This window comes from Carassius carassius, chromosome 34 (assembly GCF_963082965.1).
Source record: "Carassius carassius chromosome 34, fCarCar2.1, whole genome shotgun sequence".
Lineage (NCBI taxonomy): Eukaryota > Metazoa > Chordata > Actinopteri > Cypriniformes > Cyprinidae > Carassius > Carassius carassius.
In genome coordinates this window covers 28,983,674-29,006,311 of record NC_081788.1, presented here as the reverse complement: position 1 = coordinate 29,006,311, position 22,638 = coordinate 28,983,674, and the positions used below count along the sequence as shown (strand labels likewise).

Genomic DNA, 22,638 nt, shown 5'->3' with positions numbered 1-22,638 from the left:
ACTCCCGAACTGATTCAAATGATTCGCGATCCCCAAACTGACTCAAATAATTTGCGAACCCGCTCCTAACTCCCGAACTGACTCAAATGATTCGTGATCCTGTATCGAACTCCCAAACTGACTCAAATGATTCGCGAACCTGCCACGAACTCCCGAACTGATTCAAATGATTTGCTATCCCCAAACTGACTCAAATGATTCGTGAAACCGCTCCGAACTCCCGAACTGACTTAAATGATTCGCGAACCCGCCACGAACTCCCGTACTGATTCAAATGATTTGCTAACCTCAAACTGACTCAAATGATTCGTGAAACCGCTCCGAACTCCCGAACTGACTCAAATGATTCTCGATCCTGCTCCGAACTCCCGAAATACGCGAACCCGCTCCAAACTCTCGAATTGATTCAAATGATTCGCGATCCCGGTCCGAACTCCCAAACTGACTCAAATGATTCGCGTTCCCCAAACTGACTCAAATGATTCGCGATCCCGCTACGAACTCCCGAACTGATTGAAATGATTCGCGATCTCCAATCTGACTCAAATGATTCGTGAACCCGCTTTGAACTCCCGAACTGACGCAAATGATCCGCGAAAATGAAAGAGTTACTTGCTAGGGATGATGTTAGGAAGTGATATTCAGGTTGCTACATTTGTAATGATTACAGTAGTTAAAACAGCTAAACTTCAACATTTTAGCTGTAAAATGCCACATGCAGTAGCTAATATTAAGAAATATTTTGTGCTTTTACTTTTAAAAATGTTGGTAACGTTACAGTTAATGCTTACAAACTTTGAAGATTTTGAATACAGAAGTTACATTTGTAACGGTGTATTTTCATTTAGATGTGGTATTATTATTTGTGCAGTAAGATTAATTACTGCATAAATTAATTAAGATTATTAAGTAATAAATTCATTTTAAGACAGCATGGAAATATATTGTATAATTTGCTGTTATAACAGCATATTATATAATCTATTCCATGCTAAAAAAAAAAACTTTTTTAATTTTTTTTTTTTTATCCATTTCATAATTTGTTTATTCAGGTTGAGTTTAGACCAAGAACAGAGAAAGACACTCACTCCAGCTCAACTTTAAATTACTTTTAAGCGCCCCAAGTCAGATAGTCACATCCTAGAGTGTTTTTTTTTTTTTTTTGTCAAACCACCCTCAGAAGAAGACAAAACAGTACAGAGAGTTTTTAAATTGAGAGTTTAAATGAACAGTACACAAAGATGGCGCAGACAGACTGTTGTCGAGTTTCCGCGCGACGATTGATTTCGGCCGGGTTTAGTCAAAATCCAGGGCCGTTTTTTATTCCCAGTCCGTCCCTGGAGAGAGGGGCGGAGCTTCATAATCTCTGTAGTAAAACTGAACACAGTGAGGAACAGAAAGAACAGAAGAATCACATCCCGACAGAAACTCGAGTTCAGTCTCGGAGCTGCTGATGTTTCCGAGCTCACAGTTCTCAAGTTTGCTGTGATTTGTGTTTCTTTTCCCGCGGATGAGCAGTGAATGAAACCATGATCCCGTGGAGAGAGTTAAAAACCGCTGCACAGTGTTCATTTTAGAGAATCAAACAATCTCGAGCTCGAGTTCATGGCGTTTCTCGTCAAGAAGAAGAAGTTCAAGTTTCAGACCCACGTTACTCTGGAGGAGCTGACAGCTGTACCGTTTGTCAACGGAGTTCTGTTCTGTAAGATCAGACTGCTGGATGGAGATTTCACTGCTTCATCATCCAGGTAAAACATCTTTATCATCTTCATCATCATCTGTGAACGCTTCATTTGTTTATGCTTGTAGTTCTGCATGCTCTCATTCAAACTGTAGTTCATGCATCATTGTATTTACATGCATACATACATGCATACAAGGAAAAAAGTTAAAAGTGTGCAATGGTTAAAACTGCAGGGAACTTTTTTATTTTTAATGCAAATACCGTTCATTTCTATACTGTAGTATTGCAGTCTGATGCTTTTATTGAGAGAGCCAATAAAAGTCACGAGAGAGTCATGCTACCACTACAGTGCTTTTATAAGGATAACATGGTAAAAAATTAAATAAATTAGGGTAGTACTATGGTACTAAAATGCTGATAGTACTGTGGTACTTGTTGCTGTTCAGCTTTAAAATGATTTTTGTTTTTCCTTTAAATTCAGCAGGACCTTCTTGCAGTGTTATTGAGTGTATTTATAGTTTAGATTAATATTTTGATTTAGTCTTTATTTTTATATGCCTTTTTTCATTTAATTTTAGGTAGAGGTTTAGTTTTTTTGTGTGTCTTTGTCTTTTTTATCATCATTATTATTATTTTTTTTTTACAAGTCTATGGAAAATATTTTTTAAATTATATATATATATATATTAGTTTTAGCTATTTTTGTACATCCAGTTAAACTAGATGAAATTAAGAAATGCTGCTTTGCCAACTAGCTAAAATAAAAAATACAATAAAAAAAATTATATATTTTATTTTATTTCAATTAATATTTATTTTAGTTCACATTTTTATTTTTTGTTAAATATAAAAACCCTCCCCTCTTGTCATTGTCAAGAAGCATTTTTATTTTAATTTTTTTGAGCATTTGGTTCTAGGAGATTAAAAACATTCTTTATTACATTTTAGGTTCTTCTGACCATAGTTTTAGTTCTAAAGTAACGCTGATAATGAAGTACTAATTTCTGCGGTTGCATGAGGATGTGACATGTGACCCGAGGGAAGTGAAGACAGACTCACATGTTCAAGATCATTTCCAGATGCAGTGTCTGTTGGATAGTTGTACTTTTTTTTCATCGTCTGATACTTCTGTCTGTATCCTGTTTTAATGTCATTATGAGATCCATAATGGATTTGTCTGTGTAATCTAGTCGTTGCAATTTAAAATTGTCCTTAGTTTTACTTGTGACAAACTTATAGGTGTCCTATAAAAGCACTTGTAAAGTCAGTCTTAAATGATGTGTTGTAAAATCGCTGTTTGTAAGTGGTTTACAGCTTGGCTTTCAGTCTTTTCTGATCACACTCATAGAACAAAAGGAAAAACTCACTCTTCTCCACATCACTGCAGGAGTTTTGTGTTGCAAGTTCTGTTTTTATTTGCAGTAACGTGCCCTGATAAATAAAATAAAAATAGTTCACCCCCCCCAAAAAATGTAAGATGTACTCATTCTAAGGCCATCTAAGATCAGGATGAGTTTGTTTCTTCATCAGATTTGGAGAAATGTAGCATTGCATCAGTGTCTCATCAATTGATGCTCTGCAGTGAATGGGTGCCGTCAGAACGAGAGTCCAAACAGCTGATAATAACATCCACAGCACTCCAGTCCATCAGTTAACATCTGGAAAAGACAAAAGATGAAACAAATCCAGCATTAAAACGTTTTTAACTTGAAGTCATTCCTTCTTGCTAAAATACGAGTCCTCTATTTGTAATATTGCTTTCTCCAGTGAAGAAATGGTCTTGCCTGAATCAGGAGACAAACACACAGCTTTTGTCTTCTCCAGATGTTAACTGATGGACTGGAGTGCTGTGGATTATTGTGATGTTTTTATCTGACTCTCATTCTGACGGCACCCATTCACTGCAGATGAGACACTGATGCAATGCTACATTTCTCCAAACGTTATGAACTCAAATGCATCTTGAGGGGTAGTACATTTTGAGAAAATGTACATATTTGTGTGAACTTAAGACTAGAAACCTGCTTTAAAGTAGTTTTGATTTGATTTTGTTCAGTTTATGAGAGAACCAGTGCCAGACCACAAGACCTTTAAGGTCTCATTTATTTCTTTTTTTAACATTCCCTTCACACACACACACACACACACACACACCTCCCACGAGTCGACACAAACTGCTTCTGTTTCAGCGTGTCCTGGGTGGCAGTGAATGGACAGCGCAGACAGATGGAGACGTCAGTGAACGTGAGTGAGAGGAAGGACACAGATCAGACTGTAGTTCGTCTCGCTCTTGGCTTCAGCATCCTGCTGTTTGCGTGTCTAGTTTTTGAGGATTGTAGCTTATTGTTGAAACACATCAGAAACGGAAGGTTGCTTGATGTTCAGCAGGAAGTTCAGTGCTAAATGTGGTTTTTAGTTTTACACTGTTTCAGACAGATGTCAGGAACACGAGGAATGAGGCCATCATCTGTTTTCTGCATCACAGCAATAAATGAGATGTTTGATGCAGTTTTCCTGCTGGGTGATATAGATAGTATAATTTAACATTATTCATGTTTCCAGAAGTGCCTACAAAGCATCTTTCATGCATTAAAATGTTTTGTAGCAAATGTTGTTTTAGTAGCAAAGAATGCTGTTTATGGCTAGAAATGGTTATATTGGTGCAAATGAATGAAAAATGATTAATTCTCCATTGTGTCTCTTTAGTAGTAAAATATATATATATATATATATTTTTTTTTGTAGTTTTTTTTTTATTAAACTAGGCGTTTTACTGTTTTACCTTTTGTATTCAAAAGTATGTGTGTGTGTGAGAATGAGAATAAAATAAAGCATCAACAAGCATCTTGTTTTAACTTTTATGTTGTTTTCGAAAAGAGCATTCAAGCACATGCACCAATATAACAATTCATAGCTATAAACAGCATTCTTTACCTACATATATTGCTACTAAACATTTTAATACAGGAAAAATGCCATGCAGACACTTCTATAAACACATTGGAGTTAATCATTTCGAATCGATTTATTGAAACTGATGATTTTTTACTGCTAAAGTTTAAATGAGAGAAGTGACTTCTTTAAATAGTGGAAGCTTGCTAATGTAAACAAAAGCTTGCAATGCTTGCCCCGCCTCCGAGGTCTTCTGATTGGCCAGCTGTTTTGATCTTTTTCATGTTGTCAGGACACCTTTACTCTATTTACAGGCTTATTTGTTATCCACATTTAATTCATTCCAGAACTGAAAGTTGGAAATTGTTTTTACTTCTAGTGTAACTTTAGTTTTAGGGCTTTTAGATGATGAAGGGAATGTTTCATGAAGGAGTAGCTTGGATGTCTTTTTTTAAATTTCAGCATAACAATCTGTAGTTTTAGAGCAAGTCTGCTGGGCCATAGCTCTTTAAAGCTTAACCATAAAAAGCACAAACCACTGGGCGTGTAGCCTTATGCCACATGTGCAGTTTTCCTCTAGTTTTGTGAAACCTGCATGTTTTACCCAGCATGCATGTTTTTTTGTAGCTCCTGACAGGCTGTGGTTGAGTTTTATCCCAGGTTCAGACATAACTGATGACATAACTCATGATTACAGCACTTCAAACATGAACCATTCTCACACGCCAAGATGAATAATGTAGATATCCCCAATCAAATTAAATTAGACGTGCTGCGATGTTGAAGTTCCAGACATTGAAACGTTTGGAGTAAATACGATTTTTGAAGTCTCTTCTGCTCACCAAGGCTGCATTTTTTTGATCAAAGCTACAGTAAAATCAGTAACATTATTAAATATTATTCAAATTTTAAAACATGCTCAGATCATGATTCAGAGCAGATAATCAGCTGTGTTATGTAATTGGGGCATTTGGATTTATGGGAAGTCTCACTCCTCGATGTCCAGTTGATATAAATCCAGAACAAGGGCTTACATACAGCCTCGGACTTTCTGTCCAGATTTGCAGTTATGCAACTGGGTTTGTAAATCATGCAATATCTGCTGGCTGTTTGCAATTGTGCTGTGACCTTTGACCTCAGCTTCATAAAAGTCACATGTGATCTTCATTGATTGAGAGAGAGTTCAGAACGGTCTGTTAGTCACGTGTGCGGCTGATTGATTTCACTCATTGTATTGATTTAATTTAGAGGGAAACTTTAAGTGCATGTAGTTTCAACCGCTGTGCATGCATAGTTTGATGAAATATTGTATGCAAAAGCTGAATTTCTTTTAATCCGAATGACTGACTTTATGTATTTTCTCAGAGCCGTTGTGTGCAGGTTTATTGTCATTCTGCTGAAGAACTAAACTAATTTTTTAAAAGGTTTATGAATCTTTAAAAGACATTCAAGTTTTGTTGCAATCACTTAGCAAGTAATATACAATAATAATGATAATAATAATAAATTAAATAGATTATACACAATCTAATAGAAATGTATTGGTAATAATAAAGTAAAAGATAAAAAAATAACAAAAATAAGCAAATTATTTACATAATAAAAATATATTAGTATTATTATGAGTAATACTGAATAAATAAAAATAAGAATACATAACAACAATTAATAATTTACTAATAGACATTTGACAAATACTTGAAGGGAGAAATAAAACTATTATATGCGTAAAATATGTTAATATTTATTATGAATAATAATAAAGAAATTGATCAAATAAGACAATGCATTTTGGACTAGCTGTAACTAAATAAATAAATAATATACATTTAATAAAAATATGTGAATATTTTTATTAATACTGATATAAATATGATATAAAAAACATTAAATACATTTTATACATCTAATAAAAATGTGAATATTACTATGAATAATACTCTATATATATATATATATATGTATGTATGTATAAGAGAATGCAAAGTAAATTATACACATTAAACATTAATATTATTGAATGATATGGAAATAGTTAATTAATGAAATAATAACAAATTATATACATAAAATAAAAGATATAAATAATAATAGGAATAATTCTTAAATCAGGTCACTCTACTGCTGGACAATGGACATCATGAATGCATGAATTAATAAATAAGGATGCTTCTTACTTTTACATTTAGTAGATGCTTTCATCCAAAGAGACTTACAGTGCATTCAGGATATAATGTTTTTTACCAGTATATTTGTTCCCTGGGAATCGAACCCACAACCTTTTGCGCTGCTAATGCAAGGCTCTACCACTGAGCCACAGGAGCACTACTCTTAAGGATAGTTTTTGTGTATCAGCATCAGTGCTGGTTGAATCTCGTGTGTTAATAGTGTGGTGTGTTTGTTTGATGTGAACCAGGGGCCTTATTAAACCAACTTCCTGTCCAAAATCTGATTTGGCGCCTGTGCTGCTGCGGGGCCCGGTGACTCAGGCGCTGGTCCAACTCAGCACTTCATTCATTGGCCGCTCTGGATATCACTTCCTGTTTTGAGATTAGTCAGCTTGAGGGAGAGCGTTCTGATGCATTTGAGAAAAAAATTAAATGGCATTAAATACACTTCTTGTTAGATCATTGTCATTGAAGTGAGTCTTCACTAAGAGCCAAATGTAAACAGATGCTCCGTGTCATGATTTCAATCAGGCATATTTTTGTAGTTACTGCCTGATGGTTTAATTTTGTGCATGTGATAAATAGTTCGATTTTGATAGCACTGCATTTTAAACCTAAGTCAGGGTTATTTGTGTTAATACAGTAGTGTGTGTGTGTGTAGGTGTGTGGATGTACACACACACACACACACCAGGGTTATTATAAAAAGATTTTTGTTACTTGAAATAAAATAAAATACTAAAAATAAGGAAACATTTCTATTTTTTATTTATTTTGAATTAATGATTTAAAATAACTAAAACTACAACTGAAATAAAAATGAATAAAAACGAATAATTTTTTTTAATATATTAAAAAAATAATAAAAAGAACACTGCAGTAATATTAAAACTTAAACTATAAAAAGATGTCTTAAAATTCTATAAAAAGTTACTTGCAATAAGCTAAACATTAACTAATATAGAATAAAACAAAATAATAAAAAACGAAACCTTATTTCAGCTAGTTGCCAAGGAAATCTCTTTTATTTTTAGTTTAGTTTAATTGGAAGTATTATAAATACCAAAACTAAATAAACTAATAAATTAAAATTATTAATTATATATATAAATACAATTAAAAAAATATAATTAGAAATGGTAAAAACACGAAATAAACTAAAACTAATAAAATTATAAATTCTATGCAAGCATACTCTGAAAGATATAATTACAATTTAAAAACTAAATAATAAATGAAATAAAAAATATTTAAAATAAAATAAAAAAACTAATGAAATAAAAATTACATCATATAAAAAATAGAATTACTAATTATTATTACAAATGTAAACACAACATTGCATGTGTTTTAAGCTATTTAAGTTCATTTCGTCTTGATTTGTCTTTGATTATTTACTGATAATAAAGAGTTCTGAATCTCACACACCTGCCACTCGTTTTTCTCTCCCAGCAAACCTTCGCTTCCTGCTACTCTGCTCGGCTCGCATCTAATGCAGATTTATTCCACATGAATCTCGCTCATGGATCTTTTGTGCGCTCTGAATTGTCCCGAGTCTCCCAACAATCGGTCCATTCAGGAGCGCTTGATTGGGTTTGTGTTTGGCCAGCGTGGGAGAGAGTCCAGCCGAGAGCATGAAAGGAGAAACCACAAGATCGCACAAAGCCTGTTGTGTTGTTGTTTGTGGGACTATTTAATATAGGAATTGGTGCTTGCTTTGTAAATGATGGGAATTTAGAGCAGCATTCCATTAAAATATTAGATATTTGAAGAAAAAGTGCATAAAAATCTTGCATACTAAGGTGTTGTCAACCATATATTTGCTACGTTGTTGACTTTTCAGAATATTTGGAGTGGTTTCTAAGGGGTTGCTTACTGGCTCAAGTCAAAAACATTCTCTCTCACTCTTTCTCAGTGCATTATGGGTGTTCTCTTTACTCTCCTGTTCTGTCAGTATTAAAGTGTTTGTGGTTATTACAGTGAGAGGACAAAGTACCGTGGCCCGTGGAATGCTGGGAAAGAATGTGGGGGGGGGGGGGATGAACCAGATTGGCTCTGATTATAAGAAGTGCTGGAACAGAAGAAACGTACAATACCGAACCCTCTGATGACCCTCAGTGTGTTCACATGTGTGTGTGTGTGTGTTTATATCTTCAAAGCAGAAAATGATCAAATGTATCTTTTCTGATGTGTTCTGACTGATTTGACTGTTTTTGTTGTTTGGGGTCATAGAGACTATATGTGTAAAAATGCACATGTTCAAAGGATTGAGTTGGTAAATAGTTGTATGTTTTTGCTCACTATGGTTACATTTATTACAGTAAAATTGTGAAATATTATTACAATGTAAAATAACACTTTTCCATGTTAATATATTGTAAACTATAATTTATTTCTGTGATGCTCCGCTGTATTTTCAGCATCATTCCTCCAGTCTTCAGTGTCACATGATCTTCAGAAATCATGAAAATGTGATGATTTACTGCTCAAGAAACATTTCTGATTATTATCAATCTTGAACACTGTTGTGCTGCATGATATTTTTATGAAAGCTGTGATGCATTTTATTTTTCAGGATTCACAGATGAATAGAAAGTTCAAAAGAACAGCGTTTATTTGAAACCGAAATCTTTTGTAACATTATAAATGTCTTTCCAGTCACTTTTGATCAATTTAACGCATCCTTGCTGATTAAAAGTGTACATAAATAAAAGACTGACTCCAAATAATATATGAGCATTTGCATATATAAATTTAGCAGTTCATTAAATTATGTATATAAAGATTTTGTCCCCCATAAAGTTCTTGTTATACATAAAGAGTGCCTGACCTTTAATCCATCAGTTAAAACACATTTTAAGTGTGTTTTTAAGTATGTTTGAGTTATTAAATGCTATATTAAAGGGTTAATTTGTCGTGTGCTGGTGTGTCCTCATGTTGATTAATGTGTGTGAGTGTCAGCAAACATGTGCACTTTGTTTTAGTCCGAGAACATGAAACTGAGACGCACTAATACCACTTCTCAGTGTGTGTGTGTGTGTGTGTGAAGACGGATTAGGAACAGATGCCATGGCTTGCTTTGAGTCACATTACACTGTTCTGAACGTTTTGTAGATGTAGATGTTCTGGTGTGTGTTTATATCCGAAATATATTACATATTGATTATATTTTACTTTACCGTCTTCATGAACTAATGTATGTTTGAATAAATCTGTCATGAAAATGAGTTTTCAGCCATCGTTTAAAACGTTGTACTTCAACAGCGATAACTGGAGTATAAACATGGCTATCTTATTTGCAATTTGCATGTCTGTTTTGGTTATTAAATCAATTAGATTGATAAATTGATTGTAGATTTTATAACAAAATACATGCATTAAATGTCATTTTGATGCTTTTTTTGGCGGCTTGACATTCGTATAAGTCAACTAATCATCTGTTCCTCTTTACTACGAGTTATATCGCGAAATAAACACGAATGAACATCAGGAGGTATTTAAAAAAAATGCTAAACGTACTGAAATGTATTATGTCTCATATAATCACAAGCTATTATAAAATAATAAAGCAGCTTGTAAACAGTAAGTTCTGTTATATTTTCTTCAGGAAAGCCATTGAATGCACAAACTTAGTTCACTAGAAAAGCAATTCTAGAGAGATAAATATACGCTCTATATTACATATTACATTTATTTGACTTCTCCTGTTAGTGATGTCTTCAGAAGCTCATGTATGTTTGAATATGTCATGAAAACGGGTTTTTATTAAAGTTATATTCCAACTGCGAATTGATGGAGAAACATTGATAATGTTGATATGAAAACTGCATTGTGTGTTGATTATCAAATCAATTTTAGTTTAAGATTTTAGTTGTTTTTAAGTTTTCTGCTCAACGAAAACGTTCATTTTTATCATCCTTCACTTTGTAATGAAACAAACTCTCTTCGGTTTAGTTGAGGACAGATCCTTGTCTTTGAAGGACTGGATCTCCTCCAGTCGCGAACTGCCTCGATATCACAACCAACATCAACATATCGTCAGCGTTCAGACTGGAGGCATGTGTCTGAAATAACAGTCCTGGATCTGTGTTCTCTCGTCCACAGAGAAGAGGTCCACCAAAACGCTGTTCGCTGGATGAAGAGGTTCTCCTTTGTTTGCAAAATGAGCTCCAACACCGGCGTTCTGGACCCGTGCGTGTGTCGCGTCTCTGTCAGGAAGGTGAGAGGATGAATTCTTCATGCTTTGGGCTCACTGAAGCTGAACGTAAGAAGTTAAGTGGAAGTTAAAGTGTTGAAGAAATTTCAACACACTCCAGCAATAAAAAAAGGCACAAAAATGTTTATTAATATGGTTGCACTGGATCAAAGGTCTGAAGCAAAGACATTGGTTTATAGAAAGGAATGAAATGCATAAAGGATATTTGTGTTGTTTACATTGAACTATTGCAGGTTTGCGTCATATTCTCATTGCATTATTTTTATTCATTTTGAGAAATACTGAATCTGTAATTTTTTATTTTTTTGAGTGAGATGTCAATGTCAATGTCACCTTTATTTATATAGCGCTTTAAACAAAATACATTGCGTCAAAGCAACTGAACAACATTCATTAGGAAAACAGTGTCAATAATGCAAAAATGATAATTAAAGGCAGGGTAGGTAATACATGTATAAACAACTTTCTTCCAAATTTGTTTAAACTTTCTATATATATCAATGCATAATTAAAATGTAAGTACTCTGATAAAAAGAGTATAAAAATCGAGTGACTCTAGACCGTTTAATCTGTATTAAACATAGCTCATTATTTCCATTTCGGGACGAAACATAGGATTGGCTTAGGCGACTGTCACTCTCTCGCAACCATGGCAACCACCCTTTTGCCACACATGACCTGCCCACTTGCGCGCGCACGTTTGATTTGAGGAATTCAACAGGCACGGATCCTAGGAACACCAAAACAATGGCAGAGAAACAGCAAGCAAATTTCACAGTACCAGCCTATGCAGTTAGTGAAGGCAAACCAGGCAAAAAAAGGAAGACCGTAACAGTACAAGAAAAGGCAATGAACAAAAAGTCTTTGGATAAACAAAGAAATAAAACGCAAGTTAGTATCGGCGTGGCTTTCCAGCGATGGCGAGAACTGAGGGAACTCAATGGGCTGAAAAGTGACTCCTTGATGGCTTTATTTCTGCTGGACAGGTAAATCTTTCTTTTTGTATTTTGATCATACATATTTTTTTGTTTATTTTTTTCATGAAGCATGTGTCATTAGCACACGTAGCTGCGTAATATAGCTAACATAACATTACTTAGCGAGCCGTAGTAGAGGCTTTGGAAGGAGCCCAGAAGGGAGGGGGTGGAGTGAATGGAAATAATGAGCTGTCTTTAAAACAGTCGTGAGAGGTCTACAGACACTCGATTTTTATACTTTCTTTTTCAGAGTACTTACATTTTAATTATGTATTGATATATAAATAAAGTTCAAACAAATTTGGAAAAAAAGTTTTTATAAATTTTTTTACCTACCCTGCCTTTAAAGGCAGTTCATCATTGAATTCAGTGATGTCATCTCTGTTCAGTTAAATAGTGTCTGTGCATTTATTTGCAATCAAGTCAATGATATCGCTGTAGATGAAGTGACCCCAACTAAGCAAGCCAGAGGCGACAGCTGCAAGGAACCGAAACTCCATCGGTGACAGAATGGAGAAAAAAACCTTGGGAGAAACCAGGCTCAGTTGGGGGGCAAGTTCTCCTCTGACCAGACGAAACCAGTAGTTCAATTCCAGGCTGCAGCAAAGTCAGATTGTGCAGAATAATCATCTGTTTCCTGTGGTCTTGTCCTGGTGGTCGTCTGAGACAAGGTCTTTACAGGGGATCTGTATCTGGGGCTCTAGTTGTCCTGGTCTCCGCTGTCTTTCAGGGATGTAGAGGTCCTTTCTAGGTGCTGATCCAGCATCTGGTCTGGATACGTACTGGATCCGGGTGACTGCAGTGACCCTCTGATCTGGACACAGACTGGATCCGGTGGCCACGTTGACCTCGGAACAAGAGAGAAACAGACTAATATTAGCGTAGATGCCATTCTTCTAATGATGTAGCAAGTACATCGGGTGTTATGGGAAGTGTTCCCGGTTCCGGTTTACCTAATTAATGCAGCCTAAAAATCCTTTAACGGATTTGGATAATAAAAGCATATTAGTATGTTATGTGTAAGCCAGGTTAAAGAGATGGGTCTTTAATCTAGATTTAAACTGCAAGAGTGTGTCTGCCTCCCGAACAATGTTAGGTAGGTTATTCCAGAGTTTGGGCGCCAAATAGGAAAAGGATCTGCCGCCCGCAGTTGATTTTGATATTCTAGGTATTATCAAATTGCCTGAGTTTTGAGAACGTAGCGGACGTAGAGGATAATAATGTAAAAGGAGCTCATTCAAATACTGAGGTGCTAAACCATTCAGGGCTTTATAAGTAATAAGCAATATTTTAAAATCTATGCGATGCTTGATAGGGAGCCAGTGCAGTGTTGACAGGACCGGGCTAATATGGTCATACTTCCTGGTTCTAGTAAGAACTCTTGCTGCTGCATTTTGGACTAGCTGTAGTTTGTTTACTAAGCGTGCAGAACAACCACCCAATAAAGCATTACAATAATCTAACCTTGAGGTCATAAATGCATGGATTAACATTTCTGCATTTGACATTATGAGCATAGGCCGTAATTTAGATATATTTTTGAGATGGAAAAATGCAGTTTTACAAATGCTAGAAACGTGGCTTTCTAAGGAAAGATTGCGATCAAATAGCACACCTAGGTTCCTAACTGATGACGAAGAATTGACAGAGCAACCATCAAGTCTTAGACAGTGTTCTAGGTTATTACAAGCAGAGTTTTTAGGTCCTATAATTAACACCTCTGTTTTTTCAGAATTTAGCAGTAAGAAATTACTCGTCATCCAGTTTTTTATATCAACTATGCATTCCATTAGTTTTTCAAATTGGTGTGTTTCACCGGGCTGCGAAGAAATACATATGATCTGAGATATCATCACTTGGCTGAATAATTTCAACACCATCAACATCAATTCCATGTGACAGTATTAAATCTAGAGTATGATTTCGACAATGAGTAGGTCCTGAAACGTGTTGTCTAACACCAATAGAGTTCAGAATGTCTATAAATGCTGATCCCAATGCATCGTTTTCATTATCAACATGGATATTAAAATCACCAACTATTAAAACTTTATCTGCAGCCAGAACTAACTCGGATGTAAAATCACCAAACTCTTTAATAAAGTCTGTATGGTGCCCTGGTGGCCTGTATACAGTAGCCAGTACAAACATAACAGGGGATTTATCATTAACATTTGTTTCTTTGGATAATGTTATATGAAGCACCATTACTTGAAACGAGTTATACTTGTAGCCTGCCCTCTGAGAAATACTGAAAACGTTGTTATAAATTGAAGCAACACCTCCACCTTTGCCTTTTAGACGTGGCTCATGTTTATAACAGTAATCTTGGGGGGTGGACTCATTTAAAATAATGTAATCATCAGGTTTTAGCCAGGTTTCTGTCAAACAGAGTACATCTATATTATGATCAGTGATCATATTATTTACAAAAAGTGTTTTCGTAGAAAGGGATCTGATATTCAATAAGCCAAGCTTTATCATTTGTTTATCCATATTGCTTCTGTTTTTTATTTGTTGAACCTCAATTAAATTGTTAATCTTAACTTGGTTTGGACGTTTTTTGTATTTTCTAGTTCGGGGAACAGACACAGTCTCTATAGTGTGATATCTAGGTGAAAAAGTCTCTATGTGCTGAGAATTAACTGACCTCTGTGACGGGAGGCAGCTAGCAGACGGTCGGTTTAGCCAGTCTGTCTGCTTCCTGACCTGGGCCCCAGTTAGTCAAGTATAAACACTAAGACTATTTGCCATATTTCTAGAGAGAAGAGTGGCGCCACCCCAGGAGGGATGAAGACCATCTCTTTTTAACAGGTCAGGTCTGCCCCAAAAGCTCGTCCAATTGTCTATGAAACCTATGTTATTCTGTGGGCACCACTTAGAAATCCAGCCATTGAGTGATGACAATCTGCTATGCATCTCATCACCACGGTAAGCAGGGAGGGGACTAGAGCATATTACAGTGTCTGACATCATGCTTGCAAGTTCACACACCTCTTTAATGTTATTTTTAGTGATCTCCGACTGGCGAAGTCGAACATCATTAGCGCCGGCATGAATAACAATCTTACTGTATTTACGTTTAGCATTAGCCAGCACTTTTAAATTTGCCAAGATGTCAGGCGCTCTGGCTCCCGGTAAACATTTGACTATGGTGGCTGGTGTCTCTATATTCACGTTCCGTACAGTAGAATCACCAATAACTAGAGCACTTTCATCAGGTTTCTCAGTGGGTGCATCACTGAGTGGGGAGAACCTGTTTAATGTTTTGATCGGAACAGAGGAGCGGTGTTTTGACCCACGACTACGCTGCCTCACCGTCACCCAGTTGCCCTGCTGCAGGGGCTCTGTTTCCGGAACCGAACAATGTACAGGAATCCCTGAGCTAGACGCATCCAAAGAAATATGGTGTGAATTAAGTTATATTTTACCTCTTTAAAAAACAGAGAGTGATAGTAAGATAAAGATTCTAGAGAAAAAATAAAATAAAAACAGCTACACGGAGCTATAATTTGCTACAGAAGGCCAACAGGAAGTAGAGAAAACACTGTCCAACGAAAACACTGTCCAAGATGAATTAATGCATATTCATATTTATTTTAGACCTACAGTAACGTCTTATGATTTCTCTCAACATGGGCACTGGAGAGCTGTCAATCAATTATTTAAAGTTACTTATTTGAAAAAGTAACTCAGATATTCTTTTGTAAATTTAAAAAATAATGCATTACTTTATTAGTTACTTGGAAAAAAAAGTAATCTGATTAGGTAACTTGCGTTACTTGTAATGTGTTTCTCCTAACACTGGTTAGGTTACTGGTTTAGTGTTGACTGTCCCGTCACTGAACTTCTCACTCTTCCTGTTTTCATCACAGGAACTCAAAGGAGGAAAAGCTTATTCAAAGGTGAGTGAAAGCGTCCACAGCTTTCCTTTAAAAATGAGATGCAATTTAACATTCATTCAAAGGCTTAATAAAACTATTTATCTCTTTACATCTCTTTAAAATGAAAAAGTGGTAACCTCCAAAAGTTTGGGGGCAGTAATTATTTCTTCATTTATTTTAGAGAAAGAAATTAATACATTTATCGAGGATCAATTCAATTGATCAAAAGTGACAGTAAAGACATTTATAATGTTACAAAATATTTCTATTTCAAATAGAAATTTTCTGACTTTGTTAACCAAAGAATCCTGAAGAATACAAATATTAACTGTTTTAAACATTGATAATAATCAGAAGCAAATCAGCATATTTTCATGATTTCTGAAGATCATGTGACTCTGAAGACAGGAGTAATGATGCTGAAAAATGTCAGGTTTGGTCACAGAAATAAATTACATTTTAACAGATATGCACATAGAGACCAGCTATTCTAAATTGTAATAATATTTCAGAATATTAATGATTTTACTGTATTTTTTATCAGATAAATGCATCCTTGTTGAGACATTCATTTAAAAATATTTCAGACCCCAAACTTTTAAACACAGAGTCAGTCATCAACATCATAATCTGGATAAAATATCAACTGTGTGTAATATAGAGACAATTATTATCTGAATGTCATGATATGCCTTTGTTGCATAAAGCTTTAAACATGCATACATTTTGTCTCTCTTTCCATCAATTCAGTTTAAATTCAAAATCAAATTTAATTATTAAACAGCTAAAATTGAGTGTCTCTCTGTCACTGGATTAATAATTTTATATACTTTTGATTTGCACCATAAAGCATTGCTTTAGCAAACCCTTTGGTTTTTGCTCATCAGCAACACATTACACTTTACAGCATCATTGTGTTCACCTCGTCTTGATGTTGTAAACTCATTTGTCTGGCTAGTCATAAGATTTACACGCTCATTATGATGTTAAAGTCATCCGACTGTAGGTTTCAGGCATGTGATGCTTATCTTACACAAGCATTGCTTAGTGGCGCTCACATAAAAGACCATTCAGTCTCGCGGTCGGACCCAGAAGAGCCCTAGATAGTGCACAGAGGTGGGAATGCTTCATTCCTTGTGTTTTCTCCTGCAGCAGGGCTAAGTTTGGATTTCCACCCTCTAAAAATACACATGCTCCGCAGGAGAAGGGCTCTTTAAATAAATGCGTCTGGCTGGCAGCGCTAGGTGTTCAGGGAAATGAACCCTCATGGAGACACAATAAGTCAACAGGATGTTTAACTAGAAGCCGACTACTAAACGTTTACCGAACTCTCAGACGTGCAACAGAAATGACGCTTCGCTGGTCTCAAAAAAGCAAATAATGAATGAAAGAGGCTCACCAAAACAAACTCGTCAATTACTTCCGGAAACACAAGGAAGTGGATTATTCTGGGAAACGTATGATTCATTTTGTCAGGACCGTATGGACAGATCAAACTTATAATCTAATTAGTTTTGAAAGGCGGAGATTTAACAAAGTGTTGTCTGAAATAGAGCAGGAGCACGAGTCTGATGTGCACCATATGCTCTATACCCTGCCGAACTATAATCAGCACATATTTCACATTTGGCATGGCATGATGGGAATCCTGTGCTTATAAGCAAATGTCGTGTGTGTGTGTGTGTGTGATGCTCTCAGCTGGGCTTTGCTGATCTGAACATGGCAGAGTTTGCTGGCTCGGGATCCACCGCGCGCTGCTGTCTGCTGGAAGGATACGACACCAAGAACACACGGCAGGACAACTCCATCCTGAAGGTCAGAGGTCAAACAGCACCACTCATTTATCTCATATATTAGAAACGGCAAGTGACACAAAGACATACAATTAAAAGTGCCAACAGGAGAGCAGATACAAGATTCAAGAAGATCATTTAAAAGAAGAAAAAAAAGAAAGAACATACATTTTTTAAAATCAAGCCAGCCAGGTAAAAAATATAAGGGACAGTAAACAGAAATGCAAGAAATTAATTAAAAAAGGAATGCATGAAAATACATCAATAATTTTAGCATAATAAAACAAACTGAGCGGCATGCACATGCAAGAGACAGTAGATAGAAATTCAAGAAATAAAATAAAATAAATTAATACATAGAACCAACAGGGGTGCAAATACGAGACATGGTGGACAGAAAATTAATGTAAAACAAATAAATAAAATACAAATAAATGAAAATATATCAATAAAACTGATAAAATATCCATTAAAAAAATCTCATCTTTTTTGCCCATGTTGTATATGCTAAAGGGTGAAATACAAGGCACTGTAGACAGAAATGAATGTGAAACAAACAAATAAATAAAATAAAAATACATGGAAAGATTTAACTTTATAAATAAACAGGAACTTAAGCCAACAAGAGCAAAAACGAGAGACAGCAGATAGAAATTCATGTAAAATAAAATAAATAAAATAAAAATAAATACATTAAAAATCAGTGGCACTGAAATTTAAGAAATTAATTTCAAATAATAAATAAATACATCAAATGAAAATAGATAAATAGATAAAAATTAAAGAAAATATACAAAACAAAACAGATACTTAACCTTTTAAAAACCAAGCCAACAGAGCTGCAAATACAAGGGACAGAATATAAATGTATTAATAATTTAAGATTATAAATAAATGCATGAAATAAATGAGAATAGATAAATAAAATCAGGAACTTCACATTTGTAAAATCAAGCCAACAGAGATGGCAATACAAGGGACCATACAGAAATTAAATAATAATAATAAAAAAATATATATATATATATAAATAAATAATGGAAAGAAAACAGAAACTTAACATGTTTAATATGAGCAAAAAGAAAACAATAACACTCCAGGTTTATAAATATATAATTGTTTATCTCTGCTCTCTCCTGCATGATTTGTTGTTTCGTGGTTGTGTAATTTTCTTGAAACTGTTCTCCATCTTGCTTCAAAGACATTAAACTGAAGTCTTTTATGCATGCATTATTCTCCATGTTAAACTGATCTGTGAAAATCAAACATGTCATTTCCTGTCAGGTGACCATCGAAATGACCCTCTTATCTGGAGATCCATGCTTCAAAACGTGAGTGTGTGGCTTCTCGGTGTCTGCTGTGCCTCCTTCAGGCTGAGAAACAAACATAATGAGCAACGTTACTCATTACATGAGTGTCACAAAGGCTTTTTTGTGTGTAATTAGTCCGCCAAGCACTGCCAAATGTATATCTGTGTCCGGTCGAGACCCTTCCCTGCAGCTGGACTGTAAAGGAGAAGGAACCGCTGAAGTTTTGGCTAAACGGAGACCTTCTGTACTCAGCTCTGGTAAAGTCACATGTCATTAACGCTGTATTATATCACAGACACCAATGAGAGACAGTAATAATGAAATCCTAATATTTCAAAGCATATCATGTCATGTTTTTGTTCTTTAGCTCTTCCCGAGGAGGTGGATCAGGGTCAGAGTCTTGATGAATCCTTTCACACGGGACACTCACGCAACTCAAGTTATGCCAGTCAGCAGAGCAAACTATCAGGTGTGTGTGTGTGTGTGTGTGTGTGTGTGTGTGTGTGTTTACACTGACTGACTTTCCATAAGAAAGGAAACTCTAGTGAATTCTGTACGATTTCTTGCATGTCGTCGCCAGTTACTGAATCAGGAAGCGCGCCTACAGCTTCCTGTCTTTTTTCCCTGCTATTGTCTGGGAGTGTTTTTTTTAACATACTGCTACTGACACTTCAGGATCGCTCGCCGCAAAAACACTTAAAAGACACTTAAAGATGTTTCCCAGCACTTTCTCATCAGCTACAGCGTGTTTGTGTGCTTTTTTCAAGTCATTGCTGCATCTAAATAAGTTATAGATGACATGGATTAGGTATGTTTTTAATATTATTAAATACAGATGTTATTATTAAATTATTTTATTAAACTTTATAAAAAAAATTAAAGTATTAAAAAAATTCTTTAACTGAAATAACACATAAACATAAGAGATATTTAAAATTAAAATAATTTTATCTAATTAGTTAACTTGAATGACGAATGACTAATGACGAAAAACAAAAACTAAAAATAAAAAGGGTTAGTTAGTTTAGTAAATTAAATTTAATAATTTTACCGTTTTTGTCATTTTATATGTATATATAAAATGACAAAAACGGTAAATATACTAAATTTAATTTACTTAACCAAGTTAAAATGAGAATGTAAATATAAAAATACAATTATCTTAAAAATATTAAAATATAAACGAAAAATCACTAAAGAGAAAATACTATAAACGATATTAGTATCTCAATTATACTAAAATAACATTAAATCATGTTTATCCGTAATTATATTAATCAGTTTTTTTCACACGTGACTTTGACTGATGATGACAATGTCTTTAAAAAAAGTAAAATTCCGAAAATTTTAAAAGATCTATAATTTCTTGTATAATTTTCAAAATTTGTTTTATTGATTTCTAGTACTTTTTGTTTATTTATTGTCATCTGATGTTTGTTTTTGTACTTTTTCCTATTTAACTGTGTAAATTGTCAAGATTTATCACTTCACAGATTTTTAAGAGGAGAAGGTCAAAATTATTCGATTTAGTCTGAAATGACATTTTGTTAAACAAACTTGTATTCAACTAGAGGACGACAATTTGTCCTTTTACCGATAGCTAGGTTGGACCACACTGGCCAATACCGATTAACCAATACCGATAGTTTTTAAATTGTATACTGAATGAAAACTAGAATAGGGCTTTACTTTTTTTTTGTCAACAAATTATGAATTAAAACATGCACTATAGTATACTGTATACACACTGTTCGTTGTCTGTTTTAAATCCACATCTGAAGTGTCCCACATCAAACAAACAGCACGTGGTGTCAGTGATTTTGCCTCTAGAGGTCACTCTTGCATTTCTAATAACAGTGGACCTTCAGACACTCCAGCAATAGACAAAACTTGGAAAAACCATTGCCATGGATTTTTGCAGATTGTTCCAGCAATCAATTATCGTTGCCGATTAATCGGCAAAACCGATATATCGGTTGACCTCTACATTCAACAACTACTTTGAATCAATGAAAAAGAAGCCATTACCAGACCTTTTCTCTGTTCAAAGCTCAAATACAGGTTTTCATAGTTTACTACACTTTCTGCAACCTAGAAACATCATAAAATCGCTCTTCTGAGAAGCTGTGGAGCTTGAAGTGTTGCATGGTGTTTATTGATTGTGCACAAGTGTGCTTGTGTTTAAACGGACTGATTTCTGTTTTTGTTTACAGGCTACAGCACCGAACACTCCTGCTCCTCCAGTCTGTCTGATCTGACCCATCGCAGAAACACATCTACAGGCAGCAGTGTGAGCGCTGACCCCCCGTCTGAGAGTGACACCCGTCCCGAACGACCTCCACGACCCCCGCGACCCATGCTACCTTCCAACAGACCGCCACGGTACGTTCACGTCAGCCGGGAGAAACCGAAATATCTGACCGTAAATGTAACTGCCATTTCCTTCTGTTCATTTCAGGAGGAAGCAGGATTCGGTGGAGGATCACCCGACCTGGGTCAACGACACGCGTATCGACGCAGACGACATCGTGGAGAAGATCGTCCAGAGTCAGAACTTTTCTGACATCAGTAACAACGAAGGTGAGCATTTCAGAAACAGGACAATCAAACTCCATTTCAGCTGAGCCGTAACCTGTGTCTGAACACTGATGCATTGTTCACTTCTAGTGGAAATACAAAAGCGTCTGCTCACAAATTATAATTGTTGCACCAAAACAAGAGTTTAAACTTTAAGAAAAATGAAGCAAGATTAATAAAATAATTTATAGCAGATTTAAGTTTCTATTTTTGTATTTCCAGTTTTGATGCATGTATTTAAATGACAATATACACACTTTTATTTGTATACAATCTGAAAATAAATAAATAAATAAATATTTTATCTTTATTTTATTATTTATAGTATATTAAATATATTGATATATAAATATATCGAGTACGTTTTATATATATATATATATATATATATATATATATATATATATATATATACATATATATATATACATACAAAAATATATAAAATGTTAAAATTAAGTGTGGTTAATAAAATTATTGCTGATTTTTTTATTTATTTGTATTTCCAGTATTGATGCAGATTTTTAAATACATTTTTTCAGATATAATTTAAATACAATTTATGTATTTGCATTAAAAATGGAACTCAATGTAAACATGCAATAAAACACACAACTTTAATTTAATTTAATTGACATGCAAAGGACTTCACTCAACATCATACCTGATATAAACTTGTGGTGACACCATGATGTATGTAGTAATGAAATAATGATCCTCCACTTGACAAAATCTGCTTACAAGTGAGATGCATTTGACCCAGGTGTGAATGTGTTCATGTGTTCACTGCAGTCCATTCACCTTCTGTTTGTCATTCACGGTCTGTGTGTGTTCAGATAGTAATCTGAGACTGTTTGTGAGCAGAGACGGATCGACAGCGCTGAGCGGCATCCAGCTGGGAAACAGGTGATTCAACACAAAAATACAGCATCAAGAGCTGCAAAAACACACAAACTCACTGATCATACTCTGTGTTGTGTTCCCAGGGTCTCTGCCGGTGTGTATGAGCCAGTCGTCATCGAAAGCCATTAGAGTTACACCCGTGCTGCTCTTGTTTTATCACTTCATCAAAATACTGGAAGAAGCACACAAATCTATTCCAATCACCAGCTGCATTAGATATTTAGTCAGACAAAC

The 22,638-nt window shown here is 35.0% G+C and overlaps 1 protein-coding gene across 1 annotated transcript; it reads left to right on the top strand.

The window, feature by feature from the left end:
- Nucleotides 1-1,349: 1,349 nt before the first annotated feature.
- On the top strand, nucleotides 1,350-22,638 carry eeig1a (estrogen-induced osteoclastogenesis regulator 1a). Its single transcript, XM_059523384.1, has 11 exons — nucleotides 1,350-1,748; nucleotides 10,849-10,963; nucleotides 15,813-15,842; nucleotides 17,520-17,636; nucleotides 18,899-18,945; nucleotides 19,060-19,181; nucleotides 19,292-19,393; nucleotides 21,138-21,306; nucleotides 21,383-21,504; nucleotides 22,338-22,407; nucleotides 22,488-22,638. Exons 1-11 carry the CDS (start codon nucleotides 1,606-1,608, stop codon nucleotides 22,531-22,533), a joined length of 1,083 nt encoding a protein of 360 aa, XP_059379367.1. The 5' UTR covers nucleotides 1,350-1,605; the 3' UTR covers nucleotides 22,534-22,638.

Coding starts and splice junctions, on each gene's coding strand:
- eeig1a (XM_059523384.1), top strand. CDS start 1,606: ATGGCGTTTCTCGTCAAGAAGAAGAAGTTCAAGTTTCAGACCCACGTT. Junction 1,749..10,848: donor TTCACTGCTTCATCATCCAG/GTAAAACATCTT, acceptor TCTCGTCCACAG/AGAAGAGGTCCACCAAAACG. Junction 15,843..17,519: donor GAGGAAAAGCTTATTCAAAG/GTGAGTGAAAGC, acceptor TGATGCTCTCAG/CTGGGCTTTGCTGATCTGAA.